Source organism: Bufo bufo, chromosome 2 (assembly GCF_905171765.1).
Source record: "Bufo bufo chromosome 2, aBufBuf1.1, whole genome shotgun sequence".
NCBI lineage: Eukaryota > Metazoa > Chordata > Amphibia > Anura > Bufonidae > Bufo > Bufo bufo.
The window spans coordinates 508615235-508633472 of NC_053390.1; the positions used below are offsets into that span (position 1 = coordinate 508615235).

The following is an 18238-nucleotide window of genomic DNA, read 5'->3' on the forward strand; positions in this document are numbered from 1 at the left end:
GATCCGTCCTGCCGCAAGTGTGAAAGAGCCCTTAGTAATATATTATATTTTTTAGGTGGGAGGGGGTGCCTGGCACAAAATATTTCTGATGCCCTTTGTAGTTGTCGTTTTTGATACCATTTTGGCATGTGTATGACTACTTTTTATTCACTATTTTTGGGGAGTTGAAGAGACAGGGGGAAAAAATGGTGACATGGGCATTATTATATATATATTTTTTAAAGCTGTTCGTTTTAGACTTGCAGTGTTCTTACGTAGCCCTGCCACCTGTAGGGCTCGACAGGAACTACAGCTCTAAAAGCCCTGGATTCTTCAGAGAAACCATGGCTTTAAGAGCAAACAGAGCGCTGTGCCGGGGCAGCAGTTCGCGCCCAGGTCTTCTGCTCTGGTCACAATTGACTACAGCACATGTAATGTCAAATGTCTATGGCTTCCGCTGTACAATGATGGTGGTGGCCAGGAAGGATTTGAAGGGATTTTGTCAGATATGTTGCAGTAAAATAATCTCTCCTTGACAATTGAATATCATGATCTTGGCCGCATCTTCCTCACTGCCCACATTCTTGAGAAAATTGTGTATAATCACATATTTAATGCACAATATATAATTATATAAAATGTTTTACAAGATCCAGTGAGACTTCAGGTCCAGGCATGAGTGTCTTCACTGCTTGCAGGAGCACTGCGTTCTCTTCAAACAGCTGATTGTCAGGGGTGCACAGGTCATCAATGTGGCAAAAGCGGGCAACCCCTTTAACTAGACAAAAGTATGTCATTGTAGTAATGGAATGCCTACTGAAGTTACCTGACTCTTGCTGACCAGCCATACTTTTCCGGCGTGGAGTGGGCGGGCAAGCAGGTGGGCCATCAGGACCAGCTCATTTATTTTGCATGCTTGTTTTTGGCTTAAATCTACACCAGCAAGGGAGCTGGCTGGATGGAGTGCCAACTTGTGTAGAGACCTGTGCCTCTACATAACATAGACGCTTCCCCTGACAGTGCAGAGGGACTTTAGGACCAGCATTTTACACGATGGTCTAATGTCCCTTTTTTTGCCTGAGACCATCCCTCTGAGAAGGGCCACAACCAGGCAATTCTGTATCTCATGGGGGTTGGGCGTACGGTTTCTCATTGAAGAGCTACAGCGCTGTGTGGAGACTTATTTTTCAGGCAATGCAAACTAGCTTGTACAGCCAGAGCGGTTTCTGGGTTCTTGTCCCATTGGTACAGTGCAGGGTACTGGTCGGCTGGATGAGAATCGGGTGCAGCGAGGGACCGTATAGTTTCTGGGTGGTATGAGCTAGTTTACATAGTCTTCAGTTAGGATGGCTTTATGGTTCAGTATCAGAGTAGCTAGGTGCATATGGACTGCAGCAATGTACACAGTTGTCCTTTGCCTGTGACCTAGCTGTTGACATTGTGCACCTATAATAACTAGGATTAAGTTGCTAAAACTTGGCACCAGGGTCTCAGCCATGTGACTGACAGGGGACAGAGTTAAAATATCTCTGCCTCTTGTGGCAGGCACTCTGCAGTATAAAGCTGAACATTCAGGGGGCACTTATGGCTTATACAGCAGTTTCTTGCACTCCACTTTCTTTTTTTTTTTCCTCTTCAGTTTTATCCACTGGGTTACTAATAAGTCAGTATATTGTGACTTGAGTTTTTTTTTTTTTTTTTTTTTTTTTAAAGGAATCAGTACTACAAATCTGAGTAAAATTACTAAGTTCTGACTACAGGACAACAGTGACTACACACTAACTGATAGCGTTGAGAAAATATGCTTCAGGTATTATTTAATGGGTTTCTTTTTACTAAAATAGATGTTGGGAAATCTGAAAGATTCTCTTTAAAGTGTAGCTGTCTAACGCCATGTACGGCAGATGGCGCCTTATAGCCTCCGGGTATACTTGCAGCCAATGTCAGTGATCTGCGATAATGCCAACTCCTCAGATAATGTGGTCACATGTGACCACTGTGTTTAAGGGCTAAAACCTGGAAGTGCATGCTTCTGTGTAAGGAATGCCTCCCTCCGAAGGAGAAAGGTGAAGGTGTTAATTTGTAGTAATGAGCCTGTATTAGGCTTCCAGGTTCATTACTTGTATATTACAGTTCAGGCCAGCAGGTGGCAGCACTGAACTGTAATATTGAGATTTCTGTATAGAATAATGGAGCAAATTCCATTCTACAAATTGCAATCTGATTGGAAACCTATCAAAATCCAAATACCGCCTTCCCCAAAATATAAATAACTAAAGTTACATGGGCATCAGTGCAAAAACACCAGTTTTTTGGTTTGGTATTGAAACAAGAAACTATGGAAGTGTGGTGTCGTAATTGTACTGACTTGGAGAATGAAGAGCACTAGTCAGTCTTACTGCATAGTGAACACCATGAAACTGGCTGAATTGCATTTTGTTTGGTTTTTATTTTTTCAATACCATGAATTTTTTTTCCAGTTTCCCTCTACATTAAATGCTATATTAAATGGTTGCGTTAGAAAGTACAACTTGTCCTGCAAAAACCAAGCTCCATATGGTGGAAGATCGCTGCGTCAGGAAAGGGCCAATTTATATATATTTTTTTAAATTGCAGTCAGCCCTGCTCCCAGCTGCTGGTTAATTGGTGAGCCGCATGACAATAGAGGGGAGCAGAGCTGACAGTCAAATAGGCAGGGACACTTTTAAAAGCAAACCTTTCTTGGTAAAAAGTCAGACATGACTATATACATGTATGGAGGCAGCAACTGGGACAGGGGAGAAGCCTGCCTTTCACACTAGCAGCAGGATGAATCTGACAGGCTGTTCACCCTGTCGGATCTGTCCTGCCGCTATTTCGCTGGACTGCCGCTCCGTCCCCATTGACTATAATGGGGACAGGGGCAGAGCTCCGACGCAGCATGGCAGTTCGCGGTGAGAGGCCGCCGGACTAAAGTCGGACATGCAGTACTTTTAGTCCAGGGGCCCTTTGCCGTGCTGCGCCGGAACTCCGCCCCCATTATAGTCAATGGGGACAGAGCAGCAAAATAGTGGCAGGACGGGGTGAACAGCCTGTCTGATCCGTCCTGCCGCTAGTGTGGAAGTAGCCTTAGGCATCATGGACATTATCATAATCGCTTTGTGGTCTACTTATCGTGGATAGTCAAAACAGATGTGGTCTGTGTGCAGTCCAACTTTTATTTTTTGCAGATTCATAAACAATGGATCCGTGGTCTGCACATTATGTACATGTCTTTTTGCAGAACAGACATACGGATGATCCATGTGTTTTCTGTATCCGTATGACTGTTCCACATAGGTAGACAATGTCCCAGGCGGTATTCACAATTTGCAGACTACCAAATACATTCGGTCATGTGAATGAAGCCTTAGCAGTGTTCGGTAGACTGATTCTCCTTGGCAATGCGCAGTGTTTTAGTACTTGTACACAATTTGTTAATAAGGTATATAAGTTAGTCAAATTGCTACACATAAGGCCTCATGCACACGACAGTATTTTTTTTCACGGTCTGCAAAACGGGGTTCCGTTGTTCCATGATCCGTTTGTTTCAGTGTGTCTTCCTTGATTTTTGGAGGATCACCAGACATGAAAAGTGAAAAAAATCTAAGTCAAGTTTGCCTTGAAAATGATAGGAAAAAAACTGACACGAATCACGGACGCAGATGACAATCTTGTGTGCCTCCGTGTTTTTTCACGGACCCATTGACTTGAATGGGTCCGAACTGTTGTCCGTAAAAAAAAAATAGGACAGGTCATATTTTTTTGACTGACTGGAAACATGGATCATGGACGTGGATGACAAACTGTGCATTTTCCAAGTTTTCAACGGACCCATTGAAAGTCAATGGGTCTGCAGAAAATCACAGAGAACGGACACAGAACACAAACGGTCGTGTGCATGAGGCCTAAGTTTGTGCTAGTCCTATGTGGGTTACAGCAAGACCCCACATGACTGCATGAACCAGGCTTTATTTTGGGGTAGAAGTTCCCTTGCTCAACACAAATGCTGTTCATAACAATTTGTAATACAAATCTTTGGTATGTTTTCAGTTCCTTGATATCGGTGAGCTGCTTTTTTGGCTATGTATTTCCCTTGCTGGATCAGAAAGTTACTTTTCTTTACTTTTCTACAGCAAAATGTGGTGGAACGTGTTACACATCTGCCTCTGGTCAGCTCTGCATGCAGTATGGTTAGTGCAGTCTACAACTCCACTAAGGATAGTCACCCATACATCCGCAACGTTTGTGATGTTGCTGAGAAAGGAGCAAAGACCTTAACTGATGTTGCAGTAACTGGATCAAAGCCTATTCTAAGCAGACTGGAGCCACAGAGTAAGTCCATTGAATGTCTATTTGCACTCATCAGTCTGAACTGGTTGGAAGACTTTAAACATTTGCTGCTCAATAGGTTTAGAGGACCTGTCACCACTTCTACTGGAGAGGCCAGAACTTGAAGGACCAGTTGGTGCATAGTTTCCTTCAAGATGTTGAAACTAAAGATAACAGATAAATATCAGGGATTGCTCCTTCTGCAGATATATTCCACGTATCAAAAAATTCACCAACCCAAGTGATCAACGGGAATATGAGATTAGAAAATTCATTAATTGTAAAGCCCAGGGGGTGCTCTATGTAGCTTCATGCCCTCGCCCCAAATTTTGTCGAATGACAAGAATAAGGCTACTTTCACACTAGCGTTCGGAGCGGGTCCGTCTGATGTTTCATCAGACGGATCCGCTCCTATAATGCAGACGTTTGCATCCGTTCAGAACGGATCCGTCTGCATTATAACTTAGAAAAATTTCTAAGTGTGAAAGTAGCCTGAACGGATCCGTCCAGACTTTACATTGAAAGTCAATGGGGGCGGATCCGTTTGAAGATTGAGCCATATAGTGTCATCTTCAAACGGATCCGTCCCCATTGACTTACATTGTAAGTCTGGACGGATCCGCTTGCCTCTGCACAGCCAGGCGGACACCCGAACGCTGTAAGCAGCGTTCAGGTGTCCGCCAGCGGAGCGGAGGCTGAACGCCGCCAGACTGATACATTCTCAGCGGATCCGCGTCCACTGAGAATGCATTGGGGCTGGATGGTTGCGTTTGGGGCCGCTTGTGAGCGGACACCCGCTTACAAGCATGAGCGGACACCCGAATGCAGGTGTGAAAGTAGCCTTAAGGCGCCATATCTCGGGCCATTTAAGTACAATAGAGACAAAGACATGCCCATTTCAAGACATAAGATATGCCCATGGTAAAAATGTAAACTTATTGCGTTTTTGGAATATAAAAAATGAAAGTGGGACCTAGAGGTGGAAATTTGGACAGGAAATTTTTACAATGTGAGGCTCGATGGATTTACAGACTGAGTCCAGTTGGACTAAATGAAGGATGCTCTTTTACAGCATTTTTTTTTTAGAAAAAGGGATATTAAACATATCGCTATTGATTCTGAATTATAAGTGATAGCCCAGCAAAATAGGGGATAATGGGCCTAAACATCTGATGGGTGCTATTTAAATAAAAGATCTATTAATGTACCTCTTCAGTGAGTATGATCTAAATTCGATGAAGGCATGAATTGTGGTGGTTTTTTGCATGTAAAATTATTTTATAGAGATTACAGTAAAAATCACAAACTGTTATGATGGAATAATGACTAAGGCTGGGTTCAGACCTGAGCGTATTTGATATGCGCGTTTAACGCGCGTTTTTGTCGCGCGTTTTTATGCACGTTTTTTGCAATAGTAAACGCGCGTTTGACGCGCGTTTGTGTGATTGACTGCAGTGTCCTATGGCCACAAACGCGCGTCAAAACGCCCCAAAGAAGCTCAAGAACTTGTTTGAGCGTAGGGCGTTTTTCAGCGCGTTCAAGCGCGCTGTAAAACGCTCAAGTGAGAACCAGGGCCATAGGGAAGCATTGGTTTTCATGTGTTGAGCGTTTTACAGCGCGTTTGAACGCGCTGTAAAACGCTCAAGTGTGAACCCAGCCTAAAGGAGATGTGAATGGTTATTACAATTAATAAAAATAGAAAAGGTAATCAATCATCATGTATTATGATTATTAAATTATAATATACTTAGGGCACTTAGTTTTATAATCACTATGTAGTATCACTAATAAGGGGATATATTATGCAAATAAAATTATGGATAGTAATTCGATCCATAGTCAATAGGATAATTGAAATAAGGGGTCATAGTAGTACACTATAGAGCACTGACAAATTTTATCTTATATGTGTGTGTATATATATATATATATATATATATATATATATATATATATAATTTTTGTTTAATACATACATTTTAGTTTGTTTTATATATAGAAAACAAATAAAATTTGATTACTGTGAATTATTCACATTATTTGAGGAATCCTGTATTAACAATTGATTATGACATGAGAAGTGGAATCATAAGGTATATGATGGTGTCATGGTAATTGATGAGAATCTCCAAGTTGTGGAAATGGTCAACCAATCTTAACCAGACAGAATATATATCGAATAAATCAAAAAAAGGACCCCCCAAGGAGTCATAATCACCAAAAATGAAACTATTATAAATATATATGAACAATACATGCATGATAAAAGGCAGCACAAGGCAGGACACAAATGAGGAGCAGGACCCAAGGAGAGGCCAGGAGATCAGTGCACGAAAATAACAGGGAAAAAATGTTAGCTAAAAAAAAACATACCTCATGACGGCAACGCCCCAAAAAAAGTGCAAAGGAGGAAATTGTAGATTGAGGTTAAAGTACAAGGACAAGATTAAACATACCCTGAGTGGTGCAAAGATCTCTCGGCCGACTCCTGACCCAATGCCGTTTTGCCAGTAAACTTGGCTTCTAAGTCAGAAGTCATGTGTAATGGAAGATTGGGGTATATGTGAAGGAGTCTAAGTTTGGACTCATGCGCATCAGAATCAGATACTGATGGCTGAATCAGTTTAAGTCTTAGCGTAAGCACTGAGTGGTGAACAGAGGCAGAGAAAGTGAGTCCCGGAGTCTGCACTATGAAGAAATGGGTAAAATAATTAGACGGAAAACATGTGCTCGCCATTGATACCTATTGGAGGTAAGAGACGGTAGGAGTAGGTATTATTGGCCATTCCCAATGTAGGTTAGACAGGAGCGCTCCCGTATTAGACAATGATTAACTGGAATCCACCTTTCAGGTTTAAAGAGGACCTTTCACCTGTATAAACTATGTGAACTGAGTATGCTGCCATATAGAGCGGCGCCCGGGGATCTCACTGCACTTACTATTATCCCCAGGCGCCGCTCCGTTCTCCCGTTATAGGCTCCGGTACCTTTGCTTTTTAAGTTATAGTAGGCGGTGTCTGCCCTTGTCCTGTGGGCGTCTCCTTCTCCTAGGCTGCAGTGCTGGCCAATCGCAGCGCACAGCTCACAGCCTGGGAGAAAAAAACCTCTCAGGCTGTGAGCTGTGCGCTGCGATTGGTCAGCGCTGCAGCCTAGGAGGGGGAGACGCCCACAGGACAAGGGAAGACCCGCCTACTATAACTTAAAAAGCAAAGGTACCGGAGCCTATAACGGGAGAACGGAGCTGCGCCTGGGGATAATAGTAGGTGCAGTGAGATCCCCGGGCGCCGCTCTATATGGCAGCATACTCGGTTCACATAGTTTATACAGGTGAAAGGTCCTCTTTAAAATGCACCTGATGGTAGCTCTTGTGTTAGCTGTAGCTCCACTTTCCCCTGAGGATGCCGTTGGTGTGGTGAAATGTGTTGGCGGAGCTGCAAACATAGATTTTATTAAGTGACCAAATGAATGAAAGTGGACGGCAGACTTACTGCCTTAGGAAGAACTGAATGAGATGGGAAATATAGCGATGAGGGGCAGAGTTGCGATTAGAAGTTTAGGTTAAGTAGGACAGAATAGAGTCCAAAACTACATCATACAACAAGTTGCAGACAATGGGCCAGATTTATCATTAGCTCAAGTCAAAATAATGGAGTGAGTCGCAAATTTTTGTCCAATCGCTAAAACTGTATTGGCTCTGCGCTATGCTTGCCAGTTTTCTGAAAGTTGGCGTGTTTTCTTATGTAAATCTCTAGACAGATTTACTATTACAATTTAAAAAGTCGTAAAAAAATGGTGCGTTTTCACTCCAGTGAGGACCATGCTTATCTTGTGTGACTTCTGTAAAGCCGCTTACTGAAGGATAAACTGCTACCGTCAAACCACATTTATCACAGTATTAAAGGGCCGATCATAAATCTGACTTGGCCAAAAGTGACTTTAAACATATGTAAAAGTTGAGTAAGATGTAAGTGTAATAGATCTGGCCCTACAAATGTGCTAGGGGCAATTATGTAATAAAGGCTGAGTCAGCTGTAACATGAATGGCTAATACTGACTATTTTTACAAAGGAAGCATAAAGTGAATAAAGCCACAGCACAGTGACTAAGGCTCCATTCACACATCCGCAATTCTGTTCTGCATTTTGCGGGACGGAATTGCAGACCCACTCATTTCTATGAGGCCACACTATGTGCTGTCCAGATCCGGAAACATGAATCCACACTTCCAGGTCTGCAATTCCACTCCCGGAAAAAATAGAAAATGCCTAATCTTGTCCGCAATTGCAGACAAGAATAGGACATGTTCTATTATAGTGCTGGTGATGTGCAGTCCGCAAAATGCAGAACGCACATTGCCGGAGTGCATGTTTTGCAGATCTGTGGAGCCGCAAAACGCATACGGATGTGTGAATGGACCTTAAGGGGATATGCAGCAAATATCCCAGTGGATTCCTCACAACAGTTAGAGATAATTGCAAAAGTAAACACTCGCACTTGTTTGTTGTGGATCCGTTCAGATAATACAAACATCTGCATCCGTTCAGTTTGTATTTATCTTTAACGTAGCCAAGACGGATCTGTCTTGAACACCATTAAAAGTCAATGGATGACGGATCTGTTTTCTATTGCTGTGCAAGCAGCGTTTTGGTGTCCGCCTCCAAAGCGGAATGGAGACGGAACTGATGCATTCTGAGCAGATCCTTTTCTATTCAGAATGCATTAGGGCAAAACCGAAAATCTGATTGGAAACCTAGAATGTGTCGGCAGATAAGAACCATTTGGCCCATCTAGTCTGCCCAATATACTAAATACTATGAATAGCCCCTGGCCCTATCTTATATGAAGGATGGCCTTATGCCTATCCCATGCATGCTTAAACTCCACTGTATTTGCAGCTACCACTTCTGCAGGAAGGCTATTCCATGCATCCACTACTCTCAGTAAAGTAAGGCTGGGTTAACACGGGTGTGATGGATTTGTTCCGGATGCGTCCTGGGTGTATTGTGGCACCTGCGCGAGTGGGTACCCAATTGCAGTCAGTTTTGATTGCATTCAGTTTTTATAGTGCGGGTGCAATGTGTTTTGCATGCGTGTGATAAAAAACTGTCTGTGGTACCCAGACCTGAACTTCACTGAAGTTTGGGTTCAAGGTTGTGTAGATGTAATTTTCCCTTATAACATGGTTATAAGGGAAAATAGGTGATGGACCATGTGATGTGACATCACCACAGGTCCTTTAGCCGGCAGCTCATGATTAAAGAAGTAAGTTGATCAGCAACTATGCGATCAAGAGGAGACGGTGAGTTAATTATTATTTTTTAACCCTCAATTGACCTTCTACTAAGCATTCTGTATTAAAGAATGCTATTTTCCCTTATAACCATGTTATAAGGGAAAATAATACAGTGCATAGTCATCTTAGCAACCATACGTGAAAATCGCACCGCATCCGCACTTGCTTGCGGTTTTTACTTAGCCCCATTCACTTCTATGGGGCCTGCATTGCGTGATAAACGCACAATATAGAGCATGCTGTGATTTTCACTCAACGCACAAGTAATGCGTGAAAATCACTGCTCATGTGCACAGCCCCATAGAAATGAATGGGTCCGGATTCAGTGCAATGCGTTCACCTCATGCATTGCACCCGTGCGGAAATCTCGCCTGTGTGAACTCGGCCTAATACTTCCTGATATTACTTTTAAACCTTTGCCCCTCTAATTTAAAACATGTCCTCTTGTAGCAGTTTTTCTTTTAAATATTCTCTCCTTTTACATTGATTCCCTTTATATATTTAAAAGTTTCTCATATCCCCTCTGTCTCTGAACGGATCTCGCAAATGGAAAGCCACCAATTAAATGTTTTACTACAAATGTGGAAAAATTACCTCAAACAGCAATAAAATGGCCTTTTGGCTTTTGGATTTGTCATACTATAAAATCTGGTGCAAAATAAGGCTCGCCTACATTAATTGAACGGAAAGTAAGTGTAAGTTGAAAAACTTCAACATTTGTCTTAACTCAAAATGGGTGCAAATGCCTCCAAGCAGGCACAAAAATAGTTGGTAAATGAGATGTAAAAAGCAGGCTTTTTACTCATGAAAGCAAGTGGCAACACTTTAGTGAATATGCCCATTATTTCTGAAAACTGATACTGAGAGGTTTACCTGCGCCTTTAGGCAATAAAGGGAATCTGTCAGCTGTTTTGAGTTTTCCTTATCTAATATGAATTTTATGTCAAATGTTGTAAGTCTCTGCATTGAATGGCCTCACAGTAACCCCCACCACACAGCTGAGTGATGGCTAGCATTCATCCAGGAAACCAGTACATCGGTCCTTCAATATAGAGGTTAGAGGCTGTAAAGCAGCTCAATGCAGAGAGCACTTCAGTGAAGCTCTTCCTCCTTGAGAGCAGAATTTAGCAGAATAAAAGTTCAGATTCTCACTACTTCTGATGAGAAGCTTCACAAACTGTCCTTCTCTTCCAGCCCTTACCCAGTGCTTTCAACAGTTTGGCATGGTCCGAAGTGCTGTCAGACTCACTTTAAAGTGTGCTCAAACTTTGCATAAATAGTACGGTGTGTATGGACATGAGGAATAACACTATTTCTGGCCATTATGACTTATGACTCTGTATATTGGATCTTTTGTTCTTTAGTCTGCATTTCTTCAGAGCTAGTGGGTAGAGACTAATTCCCATCCACTGCACACAAGTAGAGAATCTTCATCCTAACTTAGAAGTAGTCCCCAAGATCATGGATGACCTAAAGTACTGAATTGTGTGGATGTGAATAAAGCACTTGGGCTGATTTTAGAAACTGTTTATTTAGCTGGTGCAGTCTGTGTCCTATGTTTCACTCAGCTCCTTCTCACTCCTGATAACCTAGTTTAAAATATCCTATTGGGGAATTTTGAGTTTATAGCTGGTAAACATTCATAACATCATATAGCTGGAATACAAAGTGTCTAAGTCCTTACCCACTTGTGCTGTACAACATGGACACAATCTAATGTAGTACATCACAAGACCCAGGCTCTCCACTTGCAGTAGTTGAGTGAAGCCAATGAGCAACAGAGGGTTGTAGCTTGCAGTGAATACATGGAGTTTTGGACAAGATTAGAAGGACTGTTTTAGACAGCTAGAGAGGTCAGTCAAAAGTTGAAAAGTAGGGTTATGGAGAACCTGGGATTTGTGACAAATTGAATCTAACTTTTATACAAGCTAGGGAAAGCTGGGATAAACATTAAGCAGGTGCAATATACTGTCACTATCAGAATGGAGAAGGGGGTTACTATACTCCTTTAGAGCTATTTCGCATGAGTGAGTCTGAGAATCGCGCTCCATATGTGGATGTGACTTGCAGGAGCGCACAGCATTATCATGATTTATAATACTGCCTAACCTTACTTCAGGATCATAGTGATGGTTTATGACCCTGTAGAAGTAAGATCAAGCAGAGGCACATATCATTATGAATCATGACCATGCTGTTCGCTGCTGCAAGTCCAGAACGGAGGATCACGTCCACACTGAGTGATTCTTTTAATGGACTCTCTCGTGTGAACGGCCCTTAAAGGGAACCTGTCACCAGGATTTTGTGTATAGAGCTGAGGACATGGGTTGCTAGATGGCCGTTAGCACATCTGCAATATCCAGTCCCCACTGCTGAGTAAAAAAACAAAACTATTTTATATGTAAATTAACCCAAGATGAGTCCTGTATGTGACTCATCTCAGGGACAGGACTCATCTCAGGTTAATTTGCATATGTATCAAATCGTTTTTTTACACAATAGCAGTTATGGGGACTGGGTATTGCGGATGTGCTAGCGGCCAACTAGCAACCCATGTCCTCAGCTCTATACATAAAATCCTGGTGACAGGTTCCCTTTAAAGGAATGACTACAGAATGGTAACGGTGGGTTAGGTAGTTAAATGTTGACAGGTTCCCTTTTGGCTATTTAAAAAAAAAAAAATCCTTGTATTAATCAATTTTTCTTAGTTGCCACAGCTAATGATCTTGCCTGCAAAGGTTTAGACAAACTGGAATCCACCCTGCCCATTCTTCAGAAGCCAACTGAGAAGGTAAGTGCTTAAGACTCTGGTATTTTGTAAAGTTACCACCATTAGTACTTGGTGTATCTACATGTGACATTAGTGTACTACACGGTCAGAATGGCACAGCAATTCTGATATTTTTGGCCATGTGATGTATATAGAATGTGTATGCTGACAGGTGAGTCATATAATTGTTCAGAAGAAAATGCCCTTGAAGGCCATAAAAACCCTATGCAGCATGGAAATAAACGCAAGTGGTTTGTATCGCCACATTTCAAAGCCATAACTTTTATTTTATTTTTTTCAGGGCTTGTTTTATGCAAGATGAGTAAAAAATGTTTGCATATTTTTTATTTACCTTTATTTTTTTTGCACCACACCAAGGTGAAACACAATTTCACTGTTAAGGTATTGTTTTTATGGTGTTCACTGAGAGGTAGAAATAAAGTAACGTTATTCGGCAGGTCAGCACAATTAAGGAGATACCAATGTATTTGGTTGTTACTATGCTTTGCTAAATCCCAAAAAGTTTAGCTTTTTTTAATAGTAAAAGATTGCTTTTTGTCGCCATGTTCTGATTCCCATAACACTTATTTTTCTAGCGATCTGTGTGAGGGACGCATGTTATCAACTAACTTTTTTTTTTTTTGTTCGGATGCAAGACCTAATTTTTCAATTTAAATAATATATTGATCATGAGAACAGATCCACTGGAGTGGTAGTATGCATGCATGACCTCTGCTTCATTCACTTGTGAAAATGACTAATATGGATAAGGATGTCCAGCATCCAAATAAAACGTAGTTTTTATTTAGTTACCGGTTAAAAGTACATGTATGAGACTTCACCACCCTCCACCACAGGTTAACACTTAGTCATAACCTCCTGATGTGTGTAACACCTGGGTAGAAGTAACCCACGTCCACTTTTTTTTTTTTTTCTTCCCCCTGTTCTGTGTTTTCCCTTAACTATTGGTGGACGTGGGTTACTTCTACCCAGGTGTTAAACACGTCAGGAGGTTATGACTAAGGATTTTTATTCGGATGCTGGAGATTCTTGATTTTTATTCAATTGTGAAAAGGACGGGTCCAGTGCACTGAACATGTATGGTGAGCTGGGACTTTTATATTTTATAAATGATAAGGATGTGTTGTCTGTGGGGATACCCCTTTTAACTGTGCAGTCCTGCCATAGAATAGAAGTTACCTGATATGTCTTTATACAGGTTGTATCGGACACCAAAGAGCTGGTGACTGGAGCACGCGATGCAGTAGTTGGTGTTGTGACCAACACTGTGACTGGTACCCGTGACACTGTCACAAGTGCAGTGTCTGGTATAATGGGCTTGGCAGCTGGTGCGGTGCAGGGAAGCATGGGTCTGACTCGGTCAGTTGTCTCAACAGTGATGGACACACAAGTAGGACAGTTTGTAACCAGCAGTCTGGATACAGTCTTGGGAAAATCCGAAGAGTGGGTTGATCATTACCTTCCTATGACTGATGAAGAGCTATGTGAGTAGCTAGACCAATTTGTTCTTTTACAAACCTATTTCTTATTAGTGTATTGTATACTTGGTAGGGTTACAACAAATTGTGGTACTTGAATGATCTTAAAATCTTTGTTTAATCACTGCTCTTCAGTAGGCTGCTTGGTTATCCCTTTGCATGACCCAAACCTTCCCCAAGTAGCTAGAGACCTACAGATCCCTATAATTAAGGTAGCTGTTCATGTTGACTCTCCAATTAAACATGCAATTATCTACATAGCTGTTTGCAGGCTTATTTATTTAGTTTTTTGTTCAGTGGAACCATTTTGACATATAGCTTGAGAAACCAGGACTTTTTCAATTGGTGGTCACTACATTTTTCATAAGAAAATACAAATGGTCTTGCAGGAACACAAAATAAAAAATAAAAACTATACCAACGTGAATCTAGCCCTCAGTTCCTTCAAAATAAAGTAATGGAAGCTTACCAGTTTCCTCCACAAAATTGAACATAGCAATCCATGTTTGGGCCCAGAAAACTTGCAATACTAGACAACTAATAGCCTGGTCAATGTGAGATGGGTCTAAATTTGGGGCATGAACAATTCCTGTATGGGGGGGGCCAGGGAATTGGAGTCTCAAACATAACCACAAAGATAAACTAAGGAAAAGACTGAAATGGCATGAGTAAGAAAGTAATAAGGAATGAAAGGGGGGGGGGGGGGGCAGATGGGGTAAAGGAAAAGGCAAGAGAAGTCATAAGCCCAAAATAGTCACTCAAGGGGTGTTTGAACCCTTGGGTCCACACCTTCCAGGACTGCTTGTCACCGCCTGCCATTGACTGCTCTCCCACCCAGCACTGGATGTTTTCATCTGCCCACAGGGAGAAGCAGGAGCAGTGAGCCAGGTAAATATATTCAGTATGGGGGACATTTTTTAGTCTGATCCCTTAATGGTGTATTTTGAGACTAGACTATCCGTATTAAAATCTCGGAATACACCTTTTAGATTGGAAGAAGTGCTGTAACTTTAAAGGGAACCTGTCACCAGGATTTTGTGCATAGAGCTGAGGACATGGGCTGCTAGATGGCCGCTAGCACATCTGCAATACCCAGTCCCCATAGCTCTCTGCGCTTTTATTGTGTTAAACCATTTTGATCAATATGCAAATGAACCTGATATGTGTCCTGTGTCTGGAGACGAGTCCAGCGGAAAGGAGCCCAGCACCGCCCGCGTCCTCCGAATCTCCTCCTTGCTGGCTGACGTCACAGAGCTGGAGCGCCGAAATCTCGCAATGCACGAGCTAGCGCATGCATAGTTCGTTCCCTGTGCTGATGCCAGCACAGGGATTGAACATGATGCCGACGCTGCGCATGCGCTAGCTCGCGCATCGCGTGATTTTGGCGCTCTGACGCCAGCAAGGAGGAGATTCGGAGGACGCGGGGCGGTGCTGGGCTCCTTTCCGCTGGACTCGTCTCCGGACACAGGACACATCAGGTTCATTTGCATATTGATCAAAACAGTTTTTTAACGCAATAAAAGCGCAGAGAGCTGTGGGGACTGGGTATTGCAGATGTGCTAGCAGCCCATGTCCCCAACTCTATGCACAAAATCCTGGTGACAGGTTCCCTTTAAAGGACACAGCCCTGGAGAAGAGACACGGGAGAAGCTGGCAAGGGACCAGAGTGGTCCCTTGCCGGCAGTTGCTCGGATTGGTTAGTCTGTCCAGACTAACCAGTTGGAGTGTAGGCAGTGTAAAAATGCAGGTTTCAGGATCTGATCTCCACTCTGGAGATCAGAGCCTGCAATCGGGCATGGCCCCCATGTAGTCCACCCCCTGTGCGGCTGCTTAGGAACGTAACCTACAGCTGACACTCCTGCAATGACAGATCAGTTCTGGCACTGATCCAGGGCATATAACCCCTGTGGCATCCATGAGGTTAACAGAGGGAGGGTGCTCTTCCCCCATCAGGCCACCATGCTGTGATGGCAACTTGATGTCTTACATGGCAAGCCCTGATGCCTTTATCTAAACCGGACAGACCCTGAGTGTCTGATCAGGCTTGGTGTCAGTGTACAACTGACAGTACTATACTATGCCATATAGCACAGCAATCGGCCCCACTGGATCTTCAAGATGCAAGTGGAACTTAATGGGAAAGTGTCACCTCTCCTCCAAACCAAAATATGAAGTGATCAAAAAGTCATATGTACCCCAAAATGGAACTAATGAATACTACATCTTGTCAGCACAAAAAGCAAGAAATCAGTTACATTGGTGAAAAGAAAAAAAATTATATGGATGTTAGTATATTGCAATGCAAAATATAACTTGTTTTTTAATAGTGTTTTTTATGCCACAAATGGTAACTATTTTGTATCGCCATAACCGTATTGACCCACAAAAAACAAGCCCTCACATAGCTCAGTCTACAAAAAATAAGCTATAGCCCTTAAGGAGAATCTGTCATCACAAAAGTGCAGTCTGAGAGCACCATGTTACAGAGCAGGAGGAACTGAGCAGATTGATAGTTTTGTTGCAAAAGATTCAGGAAAACCTAATTTTTTTTTTTAAACCTAGTACATAAGGCCAAAAAATGACATTTGTCCATCCAGTTTTGGCCTGTTGTCCTGCAAGTTGATCCAGAGGAAGGCAAAAAAAAACTGAAGTAGAATCCAATTTTCCTCACTTAAGGAAAAAAATATTTCTTCCCAACTCCAATCAGAATAACTCCCTGGATCAACGACCCCTCTCTAGTAGCTATAGCCCGTAATATTACACTCCAGAAATACATCCAGGCCCCTCTTGAACTCACCATCACCACCTCCTCAGGCAGAGAGTTCCATAGTCTCCCTGCTCTTACCGTAAAGAATCCTCTTCTATGTTTGTGTACAAACCTTCTTTCCTCCAGACGCAGAGGATGTCTCCTCGTCACAGTCCTGGGGATAAATAGATGATGGGATAGATCTCTGTACTGACCCCTGATATATTTATACATAGTAATTAGATCTCCCCTCAGTTGTGTTTTTTTCTAAAGTGAATAACCCTAATTTTGATAATCTTTCAGTGTACTGTAGTTGCCCCATTCCAGTATTGCTTTAGTTGCCCTCCTCTGGACCCTCTCCAGATCTGCTATGTCTGCCTTGTTCACAGGAGCCCAGAACTGTACACAGTACTCCATGTGTGGTCTGACTAGCGATTTGTAAAGTGGTAGGACTATGTTCTTATCACAGGCATCTATGCCCCTTTTGATGCAACCCATTATCTTATTGGCCTTGGCGGCAGCTGCCTGACACTGGTTTTTGCAGCTTAGTTTGCTGTTTATTAAAATTCCTAGATCCTTTTCCTTGTCATATCTCTATTTTCACTTCCTGTAAAGATTGATCGGTATAGGAGGGAGGAGTGATCAGTGACTGCTGGCTATCTCTATGCACACTTGTACACAATGCCATCAATCACGGATTACCACGCCCTCCTATACCAATGCTGTTTCACAGGAGGTGGAAAAAGCTAATGTTTATATGTATAAACTACTGGTTTTACTGAATCTTTTCCTACAAAAATTTATGTTCTGCTCGGCTCCCCCTGCTCTAGAACACTGTGCGTTTTGGATTGCATTTTATTTTGTGGTGACAAGACCTCTAAAGACTACAGCAAATTTCATGTAAGAAAATCCAGGTACAGCTCCTTACCTTCTGAATGTTGGCATGTCCCCAAACAGCAGTTTAAGACCACATATGGGGTGTTGCCCTATTCAGGAAAATGCATAAAAATTGAGGGGTGCATTTTCTCCTGTTACCCCTTGTGCAAATGAAACCATTTGCTAAAGCAACATTTTATTTAAAAATACAATTTTTTCATTTTCACAGCTGAGTGTTTCTAAGTTCTTTTGAAGCGCTTGCCAAGTCACTGCACCCCTCATAGGTATAGTTCCCAAAATGTTTTTTTTTTTTTTGGGAGGTTTCCACTGTCAGGGTCTTGATCCGCTCCTCCGTTGTGCCCCTAATTTGGTTTCGGTGCGCTGTATGCTAATGAATGGCATTGAAACTCCAAGGAGGAGAAATCAGCTTTTCTCCTTGAGGGTTTCTTCTATCTGGCTGTGGCACTGTCTAATTGCAGCAGAGCGTGTCACAACCATTAAGAAAAAACAGCTTACCTTCTCACTGGCTGTGACACTCTGCTGTGATTGGACAGCGCCTCAGCCAGATAGAAGAAACTCCCACTGAGAAAATCTGATGTCTCATCCCTGGTGTTCCTATACTATTCATTAGCATACAGGGTGCCTAAACAGAACGAGGGGCACTACAGAGGAGCAGATCAAGAAAAAAATTTGCAATATCATATATACTGAACATGGGCTACAGC

At 42.4% G+C, this 18238-nt stretch overlaps 1 protein-coding gene across 2 annotated transcripts in view; it reads left to right on the forward strand.

Moving 5' to 3' along the window:
- LOC120989638 (perilipin-3-like) overlaps window positions 1-18238 on the forward strand; it is a 32618-nt gene that overhangs the window by 1377 nt on the left and 13003 nt on the right. For both annotated transcript variants that reach the window (XM_040417866.1, XM_040417867.1), the window contains 3 exons: window positions 4134-4332; window positions 12331-12413; window positions 13612-13897. In XM_040417866.1, coding sequence (XP_040273800.1) covers window positions 4134-4332; window positions 12331-12413; window positions 13612-13897 — 568 coding nt within the window. The remainder of the gene's footprint in view (window positions 1-4133; window positions 4333-12330; window positions 12414-13611; window positions 13898-18238) is intronic.